Here is a 24334-nt window from a genome sequence, read left to right as displayed (position 1 = left end):
GGTCAACGAGAGCTTAATAAATACTGCAAAATTATGTTCTGTTGCTCTTAACTCTTGATGACGTATAGCAGGATATATCAGCAAACAGTGGGGGAATGGCTCAGGCCAAAAACATATTACTTGTGCAAGATGTTAATTGGAAGACTGAACGTAGGCTTGCAATTTTGGGGTTTTGAAGGAAGACCCAGTAAAATGATTGGCTTATGATTTGGGAGGGGTTGATCCAGAACTTTTAAATTATTATGATAAGAGAAATACTTGTGCCTGATTAAAAACAAGTCAGAGAAGCATTTAAATTAATAATAATGCAACGTTCCTTCTCCCTGACCCCTAATCATGTAAGTTTCCGGAAAATTTTTATGGATATAGACATACACACAAATGGAAAACTACTTTATTTAATACTGTATCTTGGAGCTGTCTCCCATGTCAGTGTATATGCTCATGCTGTTCTTTTCTTTTTAATAGACTTCATTTTTTATAGCAGTTTTATGTTCACAGCAATATTGAACAGAAGGTAGAGTACCTCCTGCCCAAACACATGCACAGGTCCCTTCTCAACACCGCCCACCAAAGTGGTACATTAGTTACAATTGATTAAACTTATACTGACATTCTATTATCACCCCAAGTCCATACTTTAGGGTTCACTCTTGGTGTTGTATATTCTGTGGGTTTTTACAAACTGACACTGATGTATACCCACCATCAGAGTATCATATGGAATATTTTCACTGTGTTCCACCTGTGTGTGCATCCACCCCAACCTCTGGCAACAACGATCCTTTTGTTGTCTCCACAGTTTTGTCTTTCCAGAATGTCATAGGGTTGGAATCCTACACTTTGTCAGTTTTACAGTGGGCTTCTTTCATTTAATAATATGCATTAAGGGTTCCTCTGTCTTTTCATGGCTTGATAGCTTTTTTTTTTTTTTTTGCATGAAAGAATATTCCATTGTCTGGATGTACCACAGTTTGTTTATCCATTCACCCTACTGAAGGAATCTTGGTTGCTTCCACATTTTGGCAATTATGAATAAAGAAATTATAAGCATCTGTTTGCAGATTTTTGTGTGGACATAGGTTTTTTTTAATTCCTTTCAGTAAACACCAAGGAGTACAGTTGCTGGATTGTATGGTGTATCTGTTTAGTTTTGTTAGAAACTATCAAACCGTCTTCCAACGTGGCTGCACCATTTTGCATTCCCACCAGTAATTGAGATTTTTTTTTGTGTTCTACATCCTTGCCAGCGCTTGGTGGTATCTGCAATTTTGGCCATCCTCAGAGGTTATGTTAGTTTCAGGTATACATTATAATGATTCCACAACTCTGTATATTACATGCTCATAACGATAGGTGTGATAAGTATGCTCTTCATCCCCCCCATCTATTTTACCCATCCCCCATCCCCCACCCCCACTGTCTGGCAACCACCAGTTCTCTATATTTAAGACTCTGGTTGTTTTGTGTCTTTTTTTTTTTTTTTTCATTTGTTTTGTTTCTTAAAGTCCGAGAAAGACAGATACCATATGTTTTCACTCATATGTGGATCTTGAGAAACTTAACAGAAGACCACGGGGGAGGCGAAGGGGGGGGGAAGTTACAGAGATGGAGGGAGCCAAACCATAAGAGACTCTTAAGGACTGAGAACAAACTGAGGGTTGATGAGGGGTGGGAGAGAGAGGAAAGTAGGTGATGGGCAGGGAGGAGGGCAACTGTTGGGATGAGCACTGGGTGTTGTATGGAAACCCATTTGACAATAAATTTTAAAAAAATAAGTGAAAAAATAAAGTTGACTTGGTTCCATTGGAAAAAAAATTCCACATATGAGTGAAATCATATGGTATTTGTCTTTCTCTGACTTCTTTCACTTAGCATTATGTTCTTTAGGCCATCCATGTTGTTGCAAATGGCAAGATCTCATTCTTTTTTATGGCTAAGTAGTAGCTCATTGTTTTAATTTGAATTTCACTGATGACCAAGATGTGGAGCATACTTTCACATATATAGTTGCCATCTGTGTGTCTTTGGTGAAGTATCTGTTAAGTTTTTTTGGCCCATTTTTTCCTCTTTGGTCAGCTGTCGTTTGTGTATAGCTTTAGAAACACTCTAGGGCACCTGTGTGGCTCAGTCTGTTAAGCGTCCAACTTCGGCTCAGGACATGACCTCGCGGTCTGTGGGTTCGAGCCCCGCATAGGGCTCTGTGCTGACAGCTCAGAGCCTGGAGCCTGCTTTGGATATTGTGTCTCCCTTTTTCTCTGCCCCTCCTCTGCTTGTGCTCTCTCATGTGGTTAATCTCTCTTTTTCTTTATCTCTTTTTTCCAGAATTATTGAGATATAATTGATATTACACTGTATAAATTTAAGATACAATGTGATGACTTGATACATGTGTATATTGTGAACTGATTACCATGGTAAGATCATTTAAACCCCCATCACTTTATATAATTACCATTGTTTTGTGCATATGGTTAGAACATTTAAGATCTACCCTCCTAGCAATCTTCAAGTATATGATACAGTATTGTTCACTATAGTCACTATACTGTACATTAGATCTCCAGAGCTTATTTACGTATAACTGGAAGTCTATACCCTTTAAAAATTTTTTTTTAATATTTATTTATTTTTGAGAGAGAGAGCGTGCGAGCGAGCAGGGGAGGGATAGAGAGGGAGACACAGAAACCGAAGCAGGCTCCAGGCTCTGAGCTGTCAGCACAGAGCCCGACGTGGGGCTGAAACCCACAAACTGCAAGATCCTGACCTGAGCCGAAGTCAGATGCTTAACTCACTGAGCCACCCAGGCGCCCTTTGGGAGTCTATACCCTTTGGCCAACATCTCCCCATCTCCACTGCCTCCCAGTCCCCGGAAACCGCCATTCTTCTCTGTCAATTTGACTAGTCTACATAGCCTATCTAAATGGGGTCACACAGTATTTCTTTTTCTCTGTCTTATTTCACATAGTATGAATGCTCTCAAGGTCCATACATTTTTTTCTTGAAAAAGCAGAATTTCCTTTTTTTTATGGCTGAGTAATATTCTGTGTGTGTGTGTGTGTGTGTGTGTGTGTGTGTGTGTGTATCTTGATCTTTATCCATTTATCCATCAACGGTGGACACGTAGGTAGTTTCCATGTTTGGCTATTGTGAGTAATGCTGCAATGACTATGGGGGTGCAGAGACCTCTTTGAGATCCTGATTTCCTTTGTTGAGGATGACCCATACTGTTTCCCATAGTGTAGTAGCTGCACCAATTTACTTTCCCACAGACAGTAAGTACACAAGGGTGCCCTTTTCTCCACATCCTCGCCAACACTTACCTTGTCTTTTTCATTTTAGCCATTCTAACAGGCGTGAGGTGATGCCTCACTGCAGTTTTAATTTGCATTTCTCTGATAATTAGTGATACTGGGCATCTTTTCATGATCCGGTGGGCCATCTGGATGTCTTCTTTGGGAAAGTGTCTATTCAGATTCACCTAACTGGGCCTTATGTGGGTGCGGGGGATGACTAGGCACCAGAGGCACCTGGGGAGTGGGCCACATTTTCATCGGGTTGTTTGTTATTAAGTTGCAAGCATTCTTTGTATATTTTGGGTAACAGTTTTTTGTTGTTGTTGCTTTGTTTTTTTTTTATCAGATGTGTCTTTTGCAAATCTTTTCTCCAGCCTGTGGCCTGTCTTTTCATTCTCTGGACAGTGTTTTTCACAGAGCAGAAGTTGTTAATTTTAAGGAAGTCCAGCTTAAGTTTTTCTATGGATCATGCTTTTGGTGTTACATCTCAACAGTCATTGCCAAACTCAAGGCATCTAGGTTTTCTACTATGTTGCTTCTAGGAGTTTTATCATTTTGTGTTTTATATTTAAGTCTGTAATCCACTGGAGTTAATGTTTGTGAAGGATGTAAACTCTTTGTCTAGATTCTTTTTTTTTTTTTTTTTTTTTTTTGGAGGTGGTTGTCCCAGCTCCATTTGTTGAAGAGACTGTCTTTTCTCCACTGTGTTGCTTTTTCTCCACTGTCAAATATCAGTTGACTGTATTTATGTGGGTCTGTTTCTGGGCTCTCTATTCTGTTCCATTGATCTGTTTGTCTCTCTTTTTCCTAATACACACTATCTTGATTACCATAACTTTAAATTTTTTCTTTTTAACGTTTATTTATTTTTGAGACAATGTGAGAGACAGAGTACAAGCAGCGGAGCGGCAGAGAGAGAGAGGAAGACACAGAATCTGAAGCAGGCTCCAGGCTCTGAGCTATCAGCCCAGAGCCCAACACGGGGCTCAAACTCACGAACCATGAGATCATGACCTGAGCAGAAGTCGGACGCTTAACCGACAGAGCCACTCAGGCGCCCCTACCGTAACTTTATAGTAGGTCCTGAAGTTGGCTAGCATCAGTCCTCCAACCTCATTCTTTTCCTTCAGTATTGTATTGGCTATTTTGGGTCTTTGTGCTCTCCGTATAACTTGTTAAAGTTTATTTTTGAGACAGAGCGTGAGTAGGGGAGGGAAGAGAGAGAGAGAAGCAGACGGAATCCCAAGCAGGCTCTGTCCTGTCAGCACAGAGCCCAATGTGGGGCTCAGACTCATGTGAGATCATGAGCTGAAACCAAGAGTCAGACGCTTAACTGAGCCACCCAAAACCCCTCCATATAAACTTTTGAATCCGTTTGTCAGTATCTACAAAATAACTTGCTGTGACATTTTGATTGTGATTGCATTGAATCTATAAATCAAGTTGGGAAGAACTGACATGTTGACAGCATTGAGTCATCCTATCTATGAACTTGGAATATCTCTACATTTACTTAGTCCTTTGATTTCTTTCCTCACAGTTTTGTAGCTTTCTTCATCTAGATCTTAGGCTTTTTTCTTTCTCTTTCTTTCTTTCTTTCTTTCTTTCTTTCTTTCTTTCTTTCTTTCTTTCTTTCTTTCTTTCTTTCTTTCTTTGTTAGATCTATACCAGGATTTCTTTTTGGGGGCTGCTAATATAAATGATGCTTTTTAAATTTCAAATTCCACTTGTTCATTACTGATATATAGGAAAAGGATTGACCTTGCCTCCCCCAACCTTGCTGTCGTCACTTATTAGTTCCAGGAGTTTAAAGAGTTTTTTGCATTTGTGAATCCTTTTGGATTATCTGCATAGATGATCATGTTCTCTGTGAACAAAGAGTTTTTATTTCTTCTTTCCCAATCAGGATCGCTCGATCGATCTCTCTCTTTCTTGTTGCAGTAGCTAGGACTTCCACTATGATATTGAAGAGCAGTAGGGAGAAGGGACATCATTGCCTTGTTTCTGATCTTGGAAGGAAAGCTTTAGTCTCACCATCAAATATGGTGTTAGCTATAGGTTTTTTTGTAGATACTCTTTCAAGTTGAGGAAGTTCCCTTCTATTCCTAGTTTACTGAGAGCATCCCATTCTTTTAAACAGCGATGTAACATTTCATTGTATTGAACTACGTTTTGTTTAATTCTTCTTTGATGGACACTTGGTCTGTGTCCATTTCTTTTTGGTATTTTAGGCAGTACTGTTTTGTACAACCTTGCTCATACCCCTTTGGGCACATGTGCAAGTATTTTTCTGTAACAGGTACCTAAAAGTGCAATTGCTGGCTTGAGATATACATATTTAAATAATTTTAATTTTTTAAATGTTGAAATAATTACAAACCTACAAGAAACTTGCAAGTATAAGGAGGTTCTCCCCACCCCCACAATCACCTGAGAGTAAGTTGCTTACCTGATACTCCCATCACCCTCCCCCTAGTCACCCCCCACCCCCCACCCCACACATCTGCAGTATACCTTTAGGGAGCATTTTCTTTTCTTTTTTTTTTATTATGAAATTTATTGTCAAATTGGTTTCCATACAACACCCAGTGCTCATCCCAACAGGTGCTCTCCTCAATACCCATCACCCACCCACCCCTCCCTCCCACCCCCCCATAAACCCTCAGTTTATTCTCAGTTTTTAGGAGTCTCTTATATTTTGGCTCCCTCCATCTCTAATCATTTTTTTTCCTTCCCCTCCCCCATGGTCTTCTGTTAGGTTTCTCAGGATCCACACAGGAGTGAAAACATATGGAATCTGTCCTTCTCTGTATGACTTATTTCATTTAGCATAACACTCTCCAGTTCCATCCACGTTGCTACAAAAGACCAGATTTCATTCTTCTCATTGCCAAGTAGTATTCCATTGTGTATATAAATCACAACTTCTTTATCCATTCGTCAGTTGATGGACATTTAGGCTCTTTCCATAATTCGGCTATTGTTGAGAGTACTGCTATACACACTGGGGTACAAGTGCCCCTATGCATCAACACTCTTGTATCCCTTGGGTAAATTCCTAGCAGTGCTACTGCTGGGTCATAGGGTAGGTCTATTTTTAATTTTCTGAGGAACCTCCACACTGTTTTCCAGAGCGGCTGCACCAGTTTGCATTCCCACCAAAAGTGCAAGAGGGTTCCTGTTTCTCCACATCCTCTCCAGCATCCATAGTCTCCTGATTCGTTCATTTTGGCCACTCTGACTGGCGTGAGGTGATATCTGAGTGTGGTTTTGATTTGTATTTCCCTGATGAGGAGCGACGTTGAGCATCTTTTCATGTGCCTGTTGGCCATCCAGATGTCTTCTTTAGAGAAGTGTCTATTCATGTTTTCTGCCCATTTCTTCACTGGGTTATTTGTTTTTCGGGTGTGGAGTTTGAAAGAATATCCAATGGAAAGAAGACACTCGCTTTAACAAATGGTGCTGGGAGAACTGGACAGCAACATGCAGAAGGATGAAACTAGACCACTTTTTTTCACCATTCACAAAAACAAACTCAAAATGGATAAAGAACCTGGATGTGAGACAGGAAACCATCAAAACCCTAGAGGAGAAAGCAGGGAAAAACCTCTCTGACCTCAGCTGCAGCAATTTCTTACTTGACACATCCCCAAAGTCAAGGGAATTAAAAGCAAAAATGAACTATTGGGACCTCATGAAGATAAAAAGCTTCTGCACAGCAAAGGAAACAATCAACAAAACTAAAAGGCAGCCAACGGAATGGGAAAAGATATTTTCAAATGACATATAGGACAAAGGGCTAGTATCCAAAATCTATAAAGAGGGAGCATTTTCTTCAAGCAAGGACATCCTTTTATATATTCTCAGTGTAACTATCTGAGTCAGGAAATTAATGTTGATACCTTACTGCCACCTAATCCTCAGACCCAATGCAAGTTTCACCTGTTGTCACCGTAATGTCTAATACAAGGAATTCTGATTTATTGTCCACCTAGATTTCCCAGTTGTACCACATTGGCACTGGTGTGTGTAGGTGTCTCTAAATATTTTTTCAGAATCATTTCAGAATCAGTGGCAAGCAGGCCGCTCATTAACTGTTAATACTTCAGTGTGCATTTCTTAAAAACAAAGATACCTTCTTCCCTGACCACAGTAAATCCATGAAGATGGGGAAATTGACAGTGATCCAGTATTACCACCTGGTCAACAGACCTCTTTCAAATTTCACTAAGTGTCCCAATAATGCCCCTTATGCATTCAGTCCAGGATCACCTGTTGGATTTAGCTGTCACAATTTCCTTGATCTCAGGGATTGCTGTTCAGTGCTGAAAGCTGTTGGCTCATGTTTTGTCCATTTTGTAGTTTTCACAGTGGGAGAGCTAATCTTATGCCAATTACTCCATCATAGAAAGAAGCAAAAGTCTACTCCAGAATTTTAGAAGCTAGGTTACTAAGTGTCATAATTTTTATTTTCTTGGTGGATTATATGCTTTATAAAATATTGGCCTTATTTAGATGTTGGGGTCTTAAATTTTATCGTCATATTAATATTGCCACATCTGCTTTCTTCTTGTTAACATTTACCGGTGTATATTTCTGTTATATATATTTTGTGTGTGTGATTGTGTTGTGTTATGTGTATATTTTGTCAACAGCATATGGTTATATTCCATTTATCTTTGGATAGGAGATTTACCCTCTTTGTACTCATTTTTTTTTTTTTTTTTTTACTGATAGGATTGTACATATTCTTGTGTTAAGGTTCATATTTTCTGTTTAGCTGGTTTCTTTTTTGTTTGGTGACTTTTGTTGGATTGATTTTTAGCTGTTGGTGTTGACCTTTTTTTTTTTTTTTTCCTTAAATGAGGTAGACGTTCTGTATCCTATATGTCTTTTAGTGTTTACCCTTAATTCTTTTGCTATGGGAAATGGATTTTTAAAAATAAGACACGTTTTTAGAACAGTTTCAGATTTACAATGCAAAGCTTGTGAAGACACTTCTCATATGCTTCACATTCGGTTTCCCCTATTTTTAACATTTTACATCAGTGTGGTGTATTTGTCACAATTAATGAACCAATATTGATATATTATTATTAACTTAAGTCCATACTCTATTCAGATTTCCTTTGTTTTAACCTGAAGTCCCTAGTTTTGTTCCAGAATCCAATCCAGGGTACCAGTGACCTTCCATCATTATATCTCCTTAGGCTCTTCAGGCTGTGCTGGGTTCTCAGATTTTGTTTTGTTTTTGATGACCTTGGTTTTGAGTACTGGTCACATATTTTGTAGGATGCCCATCAATTGGAATTTGTCTCATGTTTTTCTCATGATTATGCTCGGGTTATAGGTATTTGAGAGGAAGACCACACATGTATGGTGCTTGTCTCATCCTACGATATCAAGGGTATATACTATCAGCATGACCCATCACTGTTGATGTTAACCTTGATCTGATGTAGTACTTCTTAGATTTCTCCACTGTAGAGTTACTCTCTCCTCCTACCTACCTTCTCATATTGTAATCCTTGGAAGGAAGTCAACACTTATGGAGTGGAGAGTTATGCTTCATCTCCTTGAGCTAGAAATACCTACATAAATTAATTTGAATTCTTCTGTTTTATCCCTTTTATGTATTTGTTTATGTGTTTATATCAACATGGACAAATGGATATTTTATACTTTGTATTATGATCTAATACTACTTTATTGATTAAATTGTTCCAGCTTTAGCTGTTGGGAGCTCTTTCAGCTGGTCCTGTGCCTCATTGACATATACCCATCAATATCAATATTTTAAAAAATACTTCCTGGAACTATAAGATGCTTCAGACTCCTATATTTCTTGTTCCAATCCTAGAACCTGCCATTTCTCCAAGGAGATCTGTTTTTCTTTAACTGGAGAATGGTATTTAGAAACCACGATCTGGGTGCTAGGTGTGCTTATTGCTACTGGGGTGTTACTGCTTCTAGGCCCTCTCAGGTCACAGAGCAGAGGTGTATGTCCGCATACTAGCCCATGTTTATATACACATGTGTCTATAAGTATTTCTATATGTAACCATCTGTATGTATGTTAAGCTACACATGATTCATACAGAGGTCTCCAACTCTAATCCATTATCACATAGGTCATTTTAGCCTTCTCTTATCTGTAAGCTCTATCTGAAACAGTGAGAAGCCTGGCTTCTACAGTTCACCACCCATTTACCGATGTGTTCAGTTCAGTATACATGCATGGTAGTTTGAGAATTGATAATGTATATACCCCTGTAGGAAACTACATGCCCATCAGAGGGAATGATAACTGTCAAATTCAATAGCAGGCATAATTGGGCAGATGGGTCCACCTCTGAGAACAGATTCTCTCGTTAAAAGCTTTTCCATGGCACAAAAACAAACACATAGACCAATGGAATAGAATAGAAACCCCAGAACTAGACCCACAAACGTATGGCCAACTAATCTTTGACAAAGCAGGAAAGAGCATCCAATGGAAAAAAGACAGTCTCTTTAACAAATGGTGCTGGGAGAACTGGTCAGCAACATGCAGAAGGTTGAAACTAGACCACTTTCTCACACCATTCACAAAAATAAACTCAAAATGGATAAAGGACCAGAATGTGAGACAGGAAACCATAAAAACCCTAGAGGAGAAAGCAGGAAAAGACCTCTCTGACCTCAGCCGTAGCAATCTCTTACTCGACACATCCCCAAAGGCAAGGGAATTAAAAGCAAACATGAATTACTGGGACCTTATGAAGATAAAAAGCTTCTGCACAGCAAAGGAAACAACCAACAAAACTAAAAGGCAACCAACGGAATGGGAAAAGATATTTGTATCCAAAATCTATAAAGAGCTCACCAAACTCCACACCCGAAAAACAAATAACCCAGTGAAGAAATGGGCAGAAAACATGAATAGACACTTCTCTAAAGAAGACATCTGAATGGCCAACAGGCACATGAAAAGATGCTCAATGTCACTCCTTATCAGGGAAATACAAATCAAAACCACACTCAGATATCACCTCACGCCAGTCAGAGTGGCCAAAATGAAATCAGGAGACTATAGATGCTGGAGAGGATGTGGAGAAACGGGAACCCTCTTGCACTTTTGGTGGGAATGCAAATTGGCGCAGCCACTCTGGAAAACAGTGTGGAGGTTCCTCAGAAAATTAAAAATAGACCTACCCTATGACCCAGCAGTAGCACTGCTAGGAATTTACACAAGGGATACAGGAGTACTGATGCATAAGGGCACTTGTACCCCAATGTTTATAGCAGTACTCTCAACAATAGCCAAATTATGGAAAGAGCCTAAATGTCCATCAACTGATGAATGGATAAAGAAATTGTGGTTTATATACACAATGGAGTACTACATGGCAATGAGAAAGAACGAAATATGGCCCTTTGTAGCAACGTGGATGGAACTGGAGAGTGTGATGCTAAGTGAAATAAGCCATACAGAGAAAGACAGATACCATATGTTTTCACTCTTATGTCGATCTGGAGAAACTTAACAGAAGACCATGGGGGAGAGGAAGGAAAAAAAAAAAAGAGGTTAGAGTGGGAGAGAGCCAAAGCATAAGAGACTCTTAAAAACTGAGAATAAACTGAGGGTTGATGGGGGGTGGGAGGGAGGGGAGGGTGGGTGATGGGTGTTGAGGAGGGCACCTGTTGGGATGAGCACTGGGTGTTGTATGGAAACCATTTTGACAATAAATTTCATATATTGAAAAAAAAAAGCTTTTCCATAGAGCCTTTTAAGTTATGTATAATCAGAGCTACTAGATATGGATGCTGGGGTCGGGGGATGATACACTGAGTTGACAGTGGAATGGGATGAAAGAACCTGGCACATATTGATGGAACTTTGGACTCCAGTATTCCTCATTGCAAAAGTCCTACATATCATGGAGAAGGCTTTTTGTAAGATTGTACTTCATGTTCTGTACAGTTGAGTCTTCAGCCTTCTAGTGGACTGAAGGTGGTTGTTTTTTTTGTTTTTGGTGAGGGTAAGTTGTTTGTAGAAGGTTATCACTAAATTTATCTTTGGGTGGCTTCCACTGATTTCTTTTTCTTGTGTTACCTTCGTGACACTGTATCTAAAGGGACATAACCATTATAAGTACTATTTTGTTTTATGCAAAAATAGTTAAATCTTTTTTTATTTAATTTATAGGATCTGGGGACTCTGATTTACGTCTGGAGGATGCATTTGAAGAAACTTCCTCAGTAAAGCGTGAGTAGTAAATCAGACTATTAAACAGCAAACAATAATGATTAGTATACACCACCCGCTCAGGAGACACACTGAAGGAAAACAGTAGGTGGCCTATATTGATCAGATAAAATATGGGTGTCATAAATTGCATTATTTAAGAGAAAATCTGAATGTTTAACATCATTTGTTTCCTTTGCAAAGAATACCAAACAATGTAATAGCTGAGACAGCATTTTCTTCAGCAGCAGCCTCAGAAGACTGCCTTTCCCTAGCTCAAGAAGAGGTACTTTGAAGTGAATAAGAGATTTGTTTTTCCTCCTAGATTTTTTTATGACTTTTCTTAAAATGGTTTCTGTATGTTATCTCTCAAATGCTAAGCTTTGTCATCAGTTTCTCTTTAGTTTTTTTTGAAAAAAACAAACCATTTAAAAAAATCTGTGAATGTTAGAAAGTGAAGCTGAGATTTTGTGTGATCTTTCCCCATCCTGCTAACATACAGTCCCATCCCAGGAGGGAGCTGCTGAAGTGAGTTTGGATCTGCTGGTCCCAAATGATTTTTTGTGCTGTTACATACATCTATACACATAGATTGTTCGGTGTTGTTGTTGTTGTTTTTTTTGTTGTTGTTGTTGTTGTTTTTGCTTTATATAAAACATGTAGAGCTTTTTAATTTACTTACATGTGTGTTATTGCACAACCTTTTTTATTTAATATATATTGAAGACCTGAATGAATATATCTATCTGTATTAATTTCCTACAGCTGCTGTAACAAAGTACCGTAAACTGGCAGGTTTAAAAACCAGAAATGTATTCTCTAACAGTTCTGGAGGCCCAAAGTCCAAAATCAAGGTATCGGCAGGACCACACTTCCTCTGAAGGCCCTGGGGCAGAAAGCTTCCTCACGTAGCCCTGCTTGTGGTGGCTTGTAGCTGTGAGACTCCAGTCTGTGCGTCCATCTCAACAGGGCCTTCTCCTTTGTGGGGTGTCGTCTTCCCCTCTGTCTCTTACAAGGAGACTTTTTGTTGGATTTAGAACCCACCTGGATAATCCTGAATGATCTCATCTCAAGATCCTTAATTACATCTGCAAAGACTGTTTTTCCAATTAAGGTCACATTTATGTCTTCTGGGGATTAGGACTCTAGTGTATATTTTTGGGGCCACCATTCAACCTATATCATCTATATATCTGCATCTTTATATCTGTCCTTCAGATTTAAACTTGTGTTTCGTGGAGCTGGCATTCCAGTGGTGTGGCTTTGGCCATGGCCCATGATGCACTGACAGATGATGTGATTTGGTTTCGTTTTGCATAATTACAAATAGGGCTTCAGTGAACAGTCTTGTCCATATCCCTTGTGCACGAGTTCAATGGAACTATATATTTTAATAGATTCTGCCAGAATGTTTCCAAAATGAATGTTTCATTATATATTCACTGAACACTGTTGAGTTCCTTTTCTCCCAGATCCGCACATCACCAGGATCACGTTACCTATCCAAGCCATTTTACCAATATGATGGACAAAATATCTTCTTGCTTATTAAGCATTTCTCTAATTATAGTAAGATGGAGCATCATGCCATAGATTTACTGGCCATTTGTATTTTCCTCTTTGGTGAATTGTCTGTTCCTATCTTTTCCCCATTTTCTTGCTGGTTTGCTTGTCTTTTTTATGGGTTTGTGGGCTCTCTGTATATTCTGGATGATGAAAGGGAGGGGCTCTGGAGCCAGACTTCCTGCGTCTGAACCCTGCCTCTGCCACTTATTGTCACCGTGGATGAGTTACCTGACTTCTCTGTGCCTCTGTTTCCTCGTCTGTTATGTGAGGTTAATAACGAGCCCTACCTACTAGGATTATTGTAAGGATTAGATGCGATGGCCCATGTGAAGCACTCAGCACAGGACTGGTATGAGGTGAGGGCTCAGTAAGTTCAGTGGAATAGAATTGAGAGCCTAGAAATAAACCATTCTATGGCCAGTTGACTTTTGGCAAAGATGCCAAGATTGATTGTTCAATGGGAGAAGAATAAGCTCTTTAATAAATGGTGCTGGGAAGACTGGATATCCACATGCAAAAGCATGAAGTCGGACCCCTGCCTTATGCCTTATACAAAACTAACTCAAAATGGATCATAAACCTGAAACTACAAATCTCTTAGAAGTTCATTTTCATGTATGGTGTGAGGGAAGAACTTAGGGCATTCTCGGGTCTTTCCTGAGTATGCACACAGTTCTGTCCATCCAGGTGGACTTTTGGATTCCCAGGAAAATAAATATACTTAGTTTATTAGCAATGATGGCTTTCATGAAGTCATTTCACATCTTCCAAAATAAATATGACCAAAAATTAACAAACCCCAAATAAATATAAGTATAAAGATCCCCAGTTAGGACATTTGTTCTTTTCCTGATGGGAGACCTTTTACTATTTACATCCTTTTCTCAGTTGTGTACCTGCCCATCTGATCTCCATCACCTATGAGCCAGTGTGTCAGGGACCCATAGGACCACCAGCATGTGATGTCTTTGGTCAGATCATATCCTTCAAAGCCTTATCACTCTGCCATCCTTTTTTTTTTTTTTTCTGTCTTAGCTTACGTCTCATGCTACTGAGGGTCAAAGAGGTAGACCTGTCCATCTCTCCTAAGCTCAATTATGTTTTCTGGTGGAGAATGTTCTCCTTTGTATATTGTACCTTTCTTACATAAAGAATCCCTGGACCTTCTAGGTCCGGCTGTTGTGAAGGACCTTCCTTCATCAGCTCAGCAGTGATTATTGAGTGCATGCTTGCTGCCAGGCACTACTCCAGATCTGCCCTCACAATGTTATTTTCTCTGAAGAGACACAGTACACGAAATAATTTCAGGTATCGCTGAGCACTCTGGAACAAGTATAACAGGGAGATGGGACCGGGAGGGCCCAGGGAGGTGGTAAGGGGTGGCTACTTTACCTGAAGTGGTAAAGCCCCCCCCCACCCAGACAAGAAGTGACCTGCAAGGAGTGGGGAAACAGCTGTCAAGGCCAAGGAAGCAGGTGTAAGAGTCCTGAGGCAGAAAAGAACTGTGCTGGCTCTGAGGCTTGGAAGGTGGCCTGTGTGACTAGCGTGTGGTGGACGTTGGAGAAAAGACAGAGAAGTTGGAAGGGGCTGGGTCATATGGGGTCTTTAGGGCCTGGTGACCACTTTATTCTAAGTGCAAAGGGGAAGCTCCTGGAGTCGTTTTAAAAACTGCTTTATTGAGATATAATTCACATAAGATACAATCCATCCATTTATTTTTTTAATGTTTATTTTTGAGAGAGACAGAATGTGAACAGGGGAGGGACAGAGACGTAGGGAGACACAGAATCTGAAACAGGCTCCAGGCTCTCAGCTGTCAGCACAGAGCCCAATGCAGGGCTCGAACTCCTATACCGTGAGATCGTGACCTGAGCCGAAGTACAATATTTAACCGACCACCCAAGTGCCCCATAATTCACCCATTTAAAGCGTGCAATTGAGTGACTTTTTAGTATATTCGCAGGGTTGTGCAACCATCACTACAGTCCATTTTAGAACCTTTCCATCACCTCAAAAAGAAACTCTGTACCCCTTAGCTGTCACTCCCCAATCCCCTGATTATTTCCCTCCTCCAGCCCCTGACAACCACTGATCTCCTTCCTGTCTCTCTGGATTCCCCTATTCTGGATATTTCCTATAAGTGGAGTCCAATAATAATGCAGACTTTATGTTCGGTTTCTTATACTTGGTGTAATATTTTCGAGGTTCATCCATGTTGCTTTCAGAACTTTGCTCCTCCCTTGCTCCCTCCCTCTTCTCCTCCCCTCTCCACCCCTTTTCCCTCCATGTGTTCCTTTTGCTGTGTGTGTAATCATGTCATGGGGAGCGTGCTTCTGCTTTTGCCCTCTAAAGCTGCTTATGATTGTCCCTATTTCCTCGGAAGGCCACGGACACCATCATTAAGCCACAGCTGGGCGAACCTGGCCGGTTTTGTTTACTATGTTGTAGCACATAGGAGAAAGGCTCCCTTCTGGTAGGAGTGCCATATTGCTGGCAGCATTTGCTGAGCAGCAGAGAACATTTTCTAAGTTTGTCATTTTGAGCTTCACAGAAATAGGTGTCTTTATTTTAGGAGCTCACTGCTTTGATGAAGTTGACCTACTATTCTAATTCCTTGGTAAGCAGCTAGACTTTCCTCGTCCCAATTGTGGGTGATAAATCCCATCTAAAGGTTCATGACAAGAAAATCTGTAGTTAATAGTATCTTAAAAATCCCACAAATCCAAGCTCATGTTCCACATCCCCGCAGGCTTCACATGCATGAATGTTCTCTCAAAATGGCACCTACAGCCATTGATAAGACTATTGATAAGCTATTGATAAGACTGTGTGGTACTGGCATAGGATTGACATGATTAGATCAATCAAACAGTCTGAAAATAAACCCTTACATGTGTGGTCAGTTGATTTCTTTTTAATCTGGAAAAATAATTTTACATGAGCTATTGGAGTCCTACAGATCTTGACTAATATTATGTAGGTGGCAATTGCTTTTTTGAGAATTGCTCAGGTAATGGTTTCAGCATCATAATTTCTCCTTTCTACCCATACCTATCACCGTAACATAGGTATACATCCAGAACCTTCTTCACACACGTGTGCTGTACTTCTTTTTACAGCTTAAAGTCCAGCGGAAATTCTACACCTAAAATCCCCTCTAAACTGATGATGAACTAGATTCGAAAGTACATTGACAGTAGGTTATCACACGCGGTCGCCTTACCATAAAAACCTGTGCACTGGTGTGGTTTTCACATTGAGGTGCACGTTGGTGTACCAGCTGCCTGCCCAAGGAGTTAAGCAAGCACAGTCGTATCAAGGGAAGGACTTGCCACATTCTAACTTCCATGTGCACTTTTCCTAAAACTGACTTGTGGTAGAACGGACGTGCAGTTGTAGTGATGATCTTCTCCCCGCCCCCCCCGCCCCCGTCCCTCTTTGTTAAAAATAATTTTTGAAGTGAAATTCACATAACGTAAAATTAGCCATTTTAAAACATTCACTGTGTTGTGTAGCCATCTTGTCTGTCCAGTCCCAAAACCTTTCCATTCCCTGAAAGCGAAGTTGCTTACCCATTAAGCCGTTTTTCCTCCTCCCCCACTCCCTTTTCCCCCAGATGATCACCAATCTGCTTTCGATAGCAGTTGATTTATCTATTTTGAGTATTTTGTATAAATAGTATCATACAATATGTGACCGTTTGTCTTTCACTTAGCATAGTATATATGCCACCTTGTAGCCTATGTAACAGTGCTTCATTCTTTTTATGACCAATATCCCATCGTATGGATAGACCTCAGTTTGTTCACTCGTTGGTTGATGGACATTTGGCTGTTTCTGCCTTTTGGCTGCTGTGAGTAGTGCTGCTGTGAACATGCGTGTGTACGTTCTTGTTTGAGTGCCTGTTTTTAATTCTCTGGGGGCATATACCTGGGAGTGGAATTGCAAGGTCATATGGTTGTTCAGTGTTTAATGTTTTGAGGAGCCACCAGACTACTTTGCACAGTGGCTATACCATTTTACATCCCCACCGGCAGTGTAGAAGGATTCCAGTTTCTCCACACCCTAGCCAAGTTACTTCCCTTTTTTTCCCCTGAAATTTTGTACCCTTTGACTAACATCTCCCCATTCCCTCTCCCCCTGGCCCTGGGTAACCACCATTCTGCCCTCTGATTCTATGTATTTGACTACTTGAGATGCCTTGTAAAAGTGGGATTGTGCACTATTTGTCCTTCTGTGTCTGGCTTATTTTACTTACATCATGTCCTCTGGGTCCATCTGTGTTGTCGCAAATAGCAGGATTTCCTTCTTTTTAAGGCTGAATAATGTTTTACGTACATTAGCACATTTTGGTTATCCATTGGTGGGCGCTTGGATTGTTTGTTTATTACAGCTATTGAGAATAATGCGATGAACAAGGAAGTGCGGATCTCTCCCAGAGATCCTGATTTCACTCCTTTGGGCTATATGCCTAGAAGTAGGATTGCCACATCCAGTGGTAGTCCCATCGTTTTCATTTTTTGAGGAGCCTCCATACTATTTTGTTCAATGCAATTTTATCGCACGTGTAGGCTTGTGTATTCAGCGTGAAAGGCACAGAACCGTTCGTTCCCCGCCAGTATTGTTAGGTGGAGTAAATTCGGTCTTTTATGAGACCGAAAACAGCTAATTCAGCTCAAAATTGAAATAATCACATAAGTGACTTTTCTTGAGTCACTTGTTATGCTTTGAGCAGTATAATTGCTTTAATAGCCTTTCCCATTTCTTTGCCCAGAATGTCAGAAAGTTGTGTACTGAAGGTTGAGCTTTTAATCAAGTATTTTTTCTGCTCCCTTCTATTAATTTTGTATCGCCTCATAGTCAGTTACCATAGATAACTGAGTTAGAACAATTCCAATGCATTCTCTTAGTCCCCTGGGTCAGGAGTTTGGGTTCTGTGTTGCTGGGTCCTCCACTCAGTGTTTTCTACAGAGCTACAGTTGACATATCGGCTGGGGCTGGGCTCTGACGTGAGGTTTGAGGTTGTGTTAGTTTTCTGTCACTGCTGTAATGGATCACCGCAAAGCTGGTTGCTTAAACAATACACCTTTATTGTTTTATAATCATTGAGATCAGAAATCTGATCTGGCCGTCACTGAGCTAAAACCAGTGTGTCAGCATAGCCGTGTTCTTCTGGGGGCTATAGACAACATCGATTTCCTTGTCTTTTCCAGCTTCTTCGGGAGGCCTGCGTTCTTTAGCTCATGGTCCTTTCCCTCCATCTTCAGAGCCAGCGGTGTCATCTGCAGATCTGTCTCTCTGGCTCTCTCCCTTTTAAAGACCCTTGTGATCGCATTGGACCCCCACAGATAATCCAGTATAGTCTTCCCATCTCTGTATTCTTAACTCAAAAACACATGTAGAACCTTTTGCCGTGGAAGGTAACGTATTCACAGGTTCTGGGAATTAGGACATTGCTGTCTTTGTTGGGGGAGCATCGTCTTTCTACCACATCTGCTCTCTGGCTCCCAAATATCCATGTCCCTCCCACATGCAAGAGACATTCACTCTGTCCCACCTTCTTCACAAGTTTTAACCTATTACATCATCGACCCAGATTCCAAAATCTTAATTTAATCAGCACAGATGACCAAAATCTCACCACCTAAATTCTCTGCGTCAGGTGTAGGTAAGTTTCTGGATATAATCCGTTCTAAGGTATGGTCCTTCTCCGTCTATATACCTGCGAAACTCAAGAAACCGGCTACTTGCTCCCCAGAATCTAATAATAGAGACATCCCATTTACGGGAGTGAGCAAATGTAAGGCAAGAGGACTTTACTGGTCTCTAGCAATCCTCAGAGCCATCCTTCTGTTTCCATGAAAAATAGCACGTGTTTGCAGCTGAGTCGTTCTATCCGCCTGTTTCTCTGCCTGTAGAATTGTGGGAGGCTAAACGGCGTTTTTCCTTTTTGTTCTCTTTCTGTCGCCTTGACTTCCAAGCTGGCAGTGTTCCTGCTGCTGTCAAATTCTCAAGAACCTTATGGACCTCCCATGTGTGTCATGGAGATCACTCCGTTGGACAAGAGGCTCCTTCACAGATCTTTCCTGGATGACCCCATCTCTATTCGTGGCTTCTGCTGAGGTGGCTGAGGGAAACCATGAGTCACATGTATAATCTCTTCAGAGAGCCTTTGTGTGACTGAATACTCTGACCTTTTGACCCTTCCAAGGCACTAACGCAAGGTTTTCCAGGCACACCATTGGCCGCCTCTTCAGAGCATGCTCTCTTGGCAGTGAATTTTAGCACTTTTTGCAATTAGGTCAGGATGGAAGTTTCCCAAATCATCAAGTGCTGGTTCCTGTCTGCTTATGAGTTCTGCCTTCAGTCTTTGTTTCCTCTCACATTTTCCTATGGACAGCAGAAAGAAACGAGGTCAAACCCTTAACACTTTTTTGGGGGGGACCCTCCTCAGCTAGCCTATTCAAGTTCATTATTTGTAAGTTCCGCTTTCTGCGCAACTACAGGACGCACAGTTCAGCCAATTTCCAATAGCATGTTCCTCAATTCCATCTGAGACTTCAGTGGCAAAGCCTTTAACAACCATGTTTCTATCAGCAGTCCGTTTGTGGTGATTTAAGGACTCTCTAGCATGATAGGAGTATTTTCGACCATGTTCTTTCTGAATCCTCATTAGCTGTCACTAGTTAAGATCCGTATTTCTACTGACAGTCTGTTCATGGAACCTAGGCTTTTTCTGTGATGCCCCTCAGCATCCTTCCAGCCTTTGTCTATTACCTGATTCCCTAGCCACTTCCACATGTTTAGGTATTTATTACAGCAGTACTTTAATCCTACTACCCAAGTCTATAGTTTCTTATTGCTACTGTAACGAATTACAGCAGTGTGCTGGCTTAAAACAGCACCGATTTATTCTCTTACAGTTCTGGAGTTCAGAAATCTATGATCTGGGTTTTCACTGGACAGAAATGAAAGTACTGGCAGGGCTGTGTTCCTTTGGGAGGCTGTAGGCGGAAGTCGGTTTCCTTGCCTGTGTCTGCTTCTGGAGGCCGGCCACCTGCATTCCTTGGCTAGTGGCCCTTCCTCTATCCTCACAGCCAGCAAAGTGGCATCTACACATTTCTCCCTCACTCTCAGCCCTGCTTTCCACATCACGGTATCCTCCCCCTGGCTCTCCTGGCTGTACTTTCCCCCTTATAATTACCTGGGGCTTCCTATGCAATCTGGGATAATCTTTTCATCTCAAAGTCCTTAGCTTAACCACATCTGCACAGTCTGTTTCCCCGTGTAAGGTGACCTACTCACACGGTTTTGTTGGCAGAATTCATTTCTGTGCAGCTACAGAACTAGTGGCCACTTCTTCAAGGTCAGAAAAAGGAAGAGTGTCGGCTACCTTTAATGTCAGCTCAGGGAAGGCTGAAAGCCCTCTTTCCAAGGACTTACCACCTGATTATGTCTGAATCACCCAGAATATTCTCCCCTTTGAGTAATTCATTCATATTTATTGGCATCCTAATTATATCAGCAAAATCCCTTCACCTCTGCCATATGTCATAACCCGATCTTGAGAGTGACCTGGTTGCCCCCCTCCCCCGGGCCCCTGCACTCAAGGGGCTGGGTTTATATAGGCTGTGTACACCAGGGGGCAGGAATCCTGGCAGCTGCCTTAGGATTCCACCTACCATCTAGGACATTAGGTAAAACGGTCATTCTTTCTTTTTTAAGTTTATTTATTTATTTTGAGAGAGCACGCACACACACGAGTAGGGGAGGGGCAGAGAGAGAGGGAGAGAGAGAATCCCAAACAGGACCCGTGCTGCCAGCACAGCCCAATGCAGGGCTCGGCCTCACAAACCGTGAGGTCATGACTTGAGCCGAGATCAAGAGTCAAACGTCTAACCGACTGAGCCCCCCCAGGCACCCCAGAACTGGCATTCCCTTTCACCTGCTATTGTGTAGTGAAGAATCTAACTCATTCTCATAACGTTTGGTGCTCCTGCCCTGGTTCACACTAAGGGCCAGTTGGTTTACACGCAATTGCTTTTGCACCATGTAAAAAGGGCAAAGCACATCTGAGGATTACGAAAATAGTTATGACTGCATAGACCCCCAGGGGTTCTTGGAACACTCTTTGAGAACTACTGTCTGAGAGCTATTTATGTGGCATCCATCTGTTTTCCCCTAAATCAAAGATTTCTTCACCATCAATGCACGCTGAGCATGTATTTGTGGAGCTGGGGCGAGCAGGAAGGTCATTTTAGATGTCTTCTGTGGTATCAAGCTCTGCCTTTACAATTTCACTCCTGTAGGCAGTCCTATAAGTGAGGTCTACCTTTGGGGAGGGCGACTTCATAGCATCTTTGAAGCAGCTCTGCTTCCGAGCATTTTCCTTCTAGGCACACCACTTCGTGTGCACAGCTGTCTTGTGTTTTATATCCACCCCCAATGGAACGCTAAAATCCCACAGTGAAATGGCTACATTCTAAGCATCCGTGCTCTCCAGCCAATACGGAGAATAAGGTCGGTCCCTGGAACTGACATGAGGAAGGTAAGTGACAGAATCAAATGTATGTAGTATGAATCAACTTTTATCCAGTAAGTGTATCCAAGCACACGTACGGGCGTGCATGCTTATGTGAAAACATTCAGAGTAGCCACCTCTGAGGGTTGATTCGAGGCCAGCTTTAGTATTTTCTTTGCGTTCTCTACAATCAGATTACTTTTATATTAAGCATACATTACAAATTTAAAAAAATTCTGTACCATTGGATTACTTTTATATTGACCATGTCTAACAAATTTAAACTTAAACAAATTAAAGCCATCTTTACATGAGGAAGAACTCTAGGTGTCAGAACTGGGGAAACCTTCACGACCCCATCCTTCCCTCCTGGTTTAGATGAGAAGAACTTGTCCAAGGTCCTGCTGCAAGCTAGCAGGACCGCGGGACTGGAGCCCAGCGGCTCTGGCTTTTCCTCCAGTGCCTTTTCTCCACAGCACGCTGCCGTTACATGTGTCTGCACGGGGAGGGTGATGGCCCCAAAGGGTAGTTTAGCGTCAGGTGGTGCACCCTGGCCAAAAAAGCCCCAGAAAAGGCCGCTACTGATCCACAGGTCAACCTGCCCCAAAGAGGTATTACAGTCCCTCGCCTCCAAAATGGTAAGCTCTGGCTTTATGGTGATGACTGGCCTGTGTGGCAGTGTGCCTCGCCCATGGAAGATGAGATCCAGTAATCTAGAAAGAAGATGAAAATGGGAATCTGGTCTTTAAGAGGTAAGCACGATGTGCTAACAGAAAAATAGTGACCCCAGGCCCTCTGGAAAAGTCGTATTTTATACCCTCATCTCAAAGAGACTGAGAACTGTGTTATTTGTCCTGTAAAGATATCCTCTCTGGAAGATTTTCATTGTGCCGCAAACCATTGGGATCGAGAAAGAACAAGCTTTAGTTGCCTGGAAACTTCACTCGTGTTACCACCTCATTCCAAGATGTTCTTACTGCCCTTTCCTACTTGATTTGCTCTTTAGTTGTTTTTTTTTTTTTTAAAACATTTGTTTAGGTTTGAGAGACAGAAAGAGAGAGCACAAGTGGGGGATGGGCCAAGAGAGAGGGAGACACAGAATCTGAAGCAGGCTCCAGGTTTGTAGCTGTCAGCACAGAGCCTGACATGGGCCTCAAACTCACGAACCATGAGATCATGACCTGAGCCAAAGTCGGACGCTTCACTGACTGAGCCACCCAGGTGCCCCCAAACTGTTTTTTAACAGACTTTTTTTTTTTGAGGTAATTGTAAACCCCTGAAGATCTAAGAAATGCTAAAGAGAGATTCCGTGTATCCACTACCCAGTTTCCCCAAAGGTGACACCCTGCAAAACTATAGTATAATATCATAAGCAGGGTATTGATATGGACACAAAGCCTAGTGTGTGTGTTTTCACTACTGTGCGGTTTTGTCACCTGGGTGGGTGAGTGTGTCCACCACGATAGTCCACAGGGAGCTGTTACATCACCATAAAGACCCCTCCTGCTGTCCTTTTATGAACACTGACCATTATCTCCTCCCCCCGCCCCCGCACCTTTCTAGTCCCCACCCCCTAACCCGTTGTCCATCTGTAGAATCTGGTAATTTAGAAAATGTTACGTAAATGGAATCATGTAGTATGTAATGTTTGGGAATTGCTTCTTTTTTTTTTTTTTTCCACTCAGAATTCCTTTGAGATCCATCCAAGTTATTACAAGTATCAGTAGTTTGTTGCTTTTTCCTTGCTGAATAGCATCCCATGATGTAGATGTACCACAGTTTGTTTATGAAGGTCATCTGGGTTGTTTCCAGTTTTCAGCAGTAAACATTTATATATAGGTTTTTACATGAGTGTGAGTTTTCCTTTCTCTGGGGTAAATGCCCAGGAGTGTAATTGCTGGGTCTATATGATAGTTGTAGGTTTAGTTTTTAAAGAATGTAGCCAACTGGGTTTCCAGAGTGGTTGTACCACGTGACATTCCCACCGGCAGTGTGTGAGTGACCCAGCTTCTCCGTGTCCTTGTCAGTCAGTACTTGGTGTTACCACTAGATCCTAGTCATTCTGATAGGTATGTTGGTGGCCTCTCATTGTGATTTTAACTTGAATATCTTTTGCTCATTTCTAGTTGGATTGTGTTTTACTTTTGGATTTTAGGAGCTCTTCATAGATTGTAGACACAGTCTTTAGTCATATATGTGTTTTGCAAGTATTTTCTCTTAACCTGTAGCTTGTCTTTTCAGCTTATTAACAGGGTCTTTTGCGAAAGGAAATGTTTTAATTTTGATGTAGTCTGGTTTATCTTTTTTTTTTCTTTTGTGCAACATGGTTTTGTTAGCAAGTCTCTGCACTCTTCACCAAGCCCTCAGTCCCAAAGGTTTTCCTCTGTTTTCTTTTTTTAAACATTTTAAAAAATGTTTCTTTACTTTTGAGAGAGAGAGAGAGAACCAGCAGGGGAGGGGCAGAGAGAGAGGGAGACACAGGCTCCAAGCTCTGAGCTGTCAGCTCAGAGCCCAGTGTGGGGCTTGAAGCCACAAACTGTGAGATCATGACCTGAGCCAAAGTCAGATGCTCAACCGACTGAGCCACCCAGGCGCCCCTAACCGTTTTTAAATGTACAGATCATTGGCACTGAGTACATTCCCCATGTTGTGCAACGATTACCACTACTATTCATTTCCAGAATTTTCTCATCATCCCACACAGAAGCTCTTTACCATTAAACA

At 41.5% G+C, this 24334-nt stretch overlaps 1 protein-coding gene across 3 annotated transcripts in view; it reads left to right on the top strand.

Moving 5' to 3' along the window:
- Positions 1–24334, top strand: part of CD99L2 (CD99 molecule like 2) — a 97085-nt gene that overhangs the window by 46967 nt on the left and 25784 nt on the right. For all 3 annotated transcript variants that reach the window (XM_023249241.2, XM_023249243.2, XM_023249242.2), the window contains exon 2: positions 11485–11544. In XM_023249241.2, the coding sequence (XP_023105009.1) occupies positions 11485–11544 (60 nt within the window). The remainder of the gene's footprint in view (positions 1–11484; positions 11545–24334) is intronic.

This window comes from Felis catus, chromosome X (genome assembly GCF_018350175.1).
Source record: "Felis catus isolate Fca126 chromosome X, F.catus_Fca126_mat1.0, whole genome shotgun sequence".
Taxonomy (NCBI): Eukaryota; Metazoa; Chordata; class Mammalia; order Carnivora; family Felidae; genus Felis; species Felis catus.
This window is presented reverse-complemented; position numbering and strand designations above follow the sequence as displayed.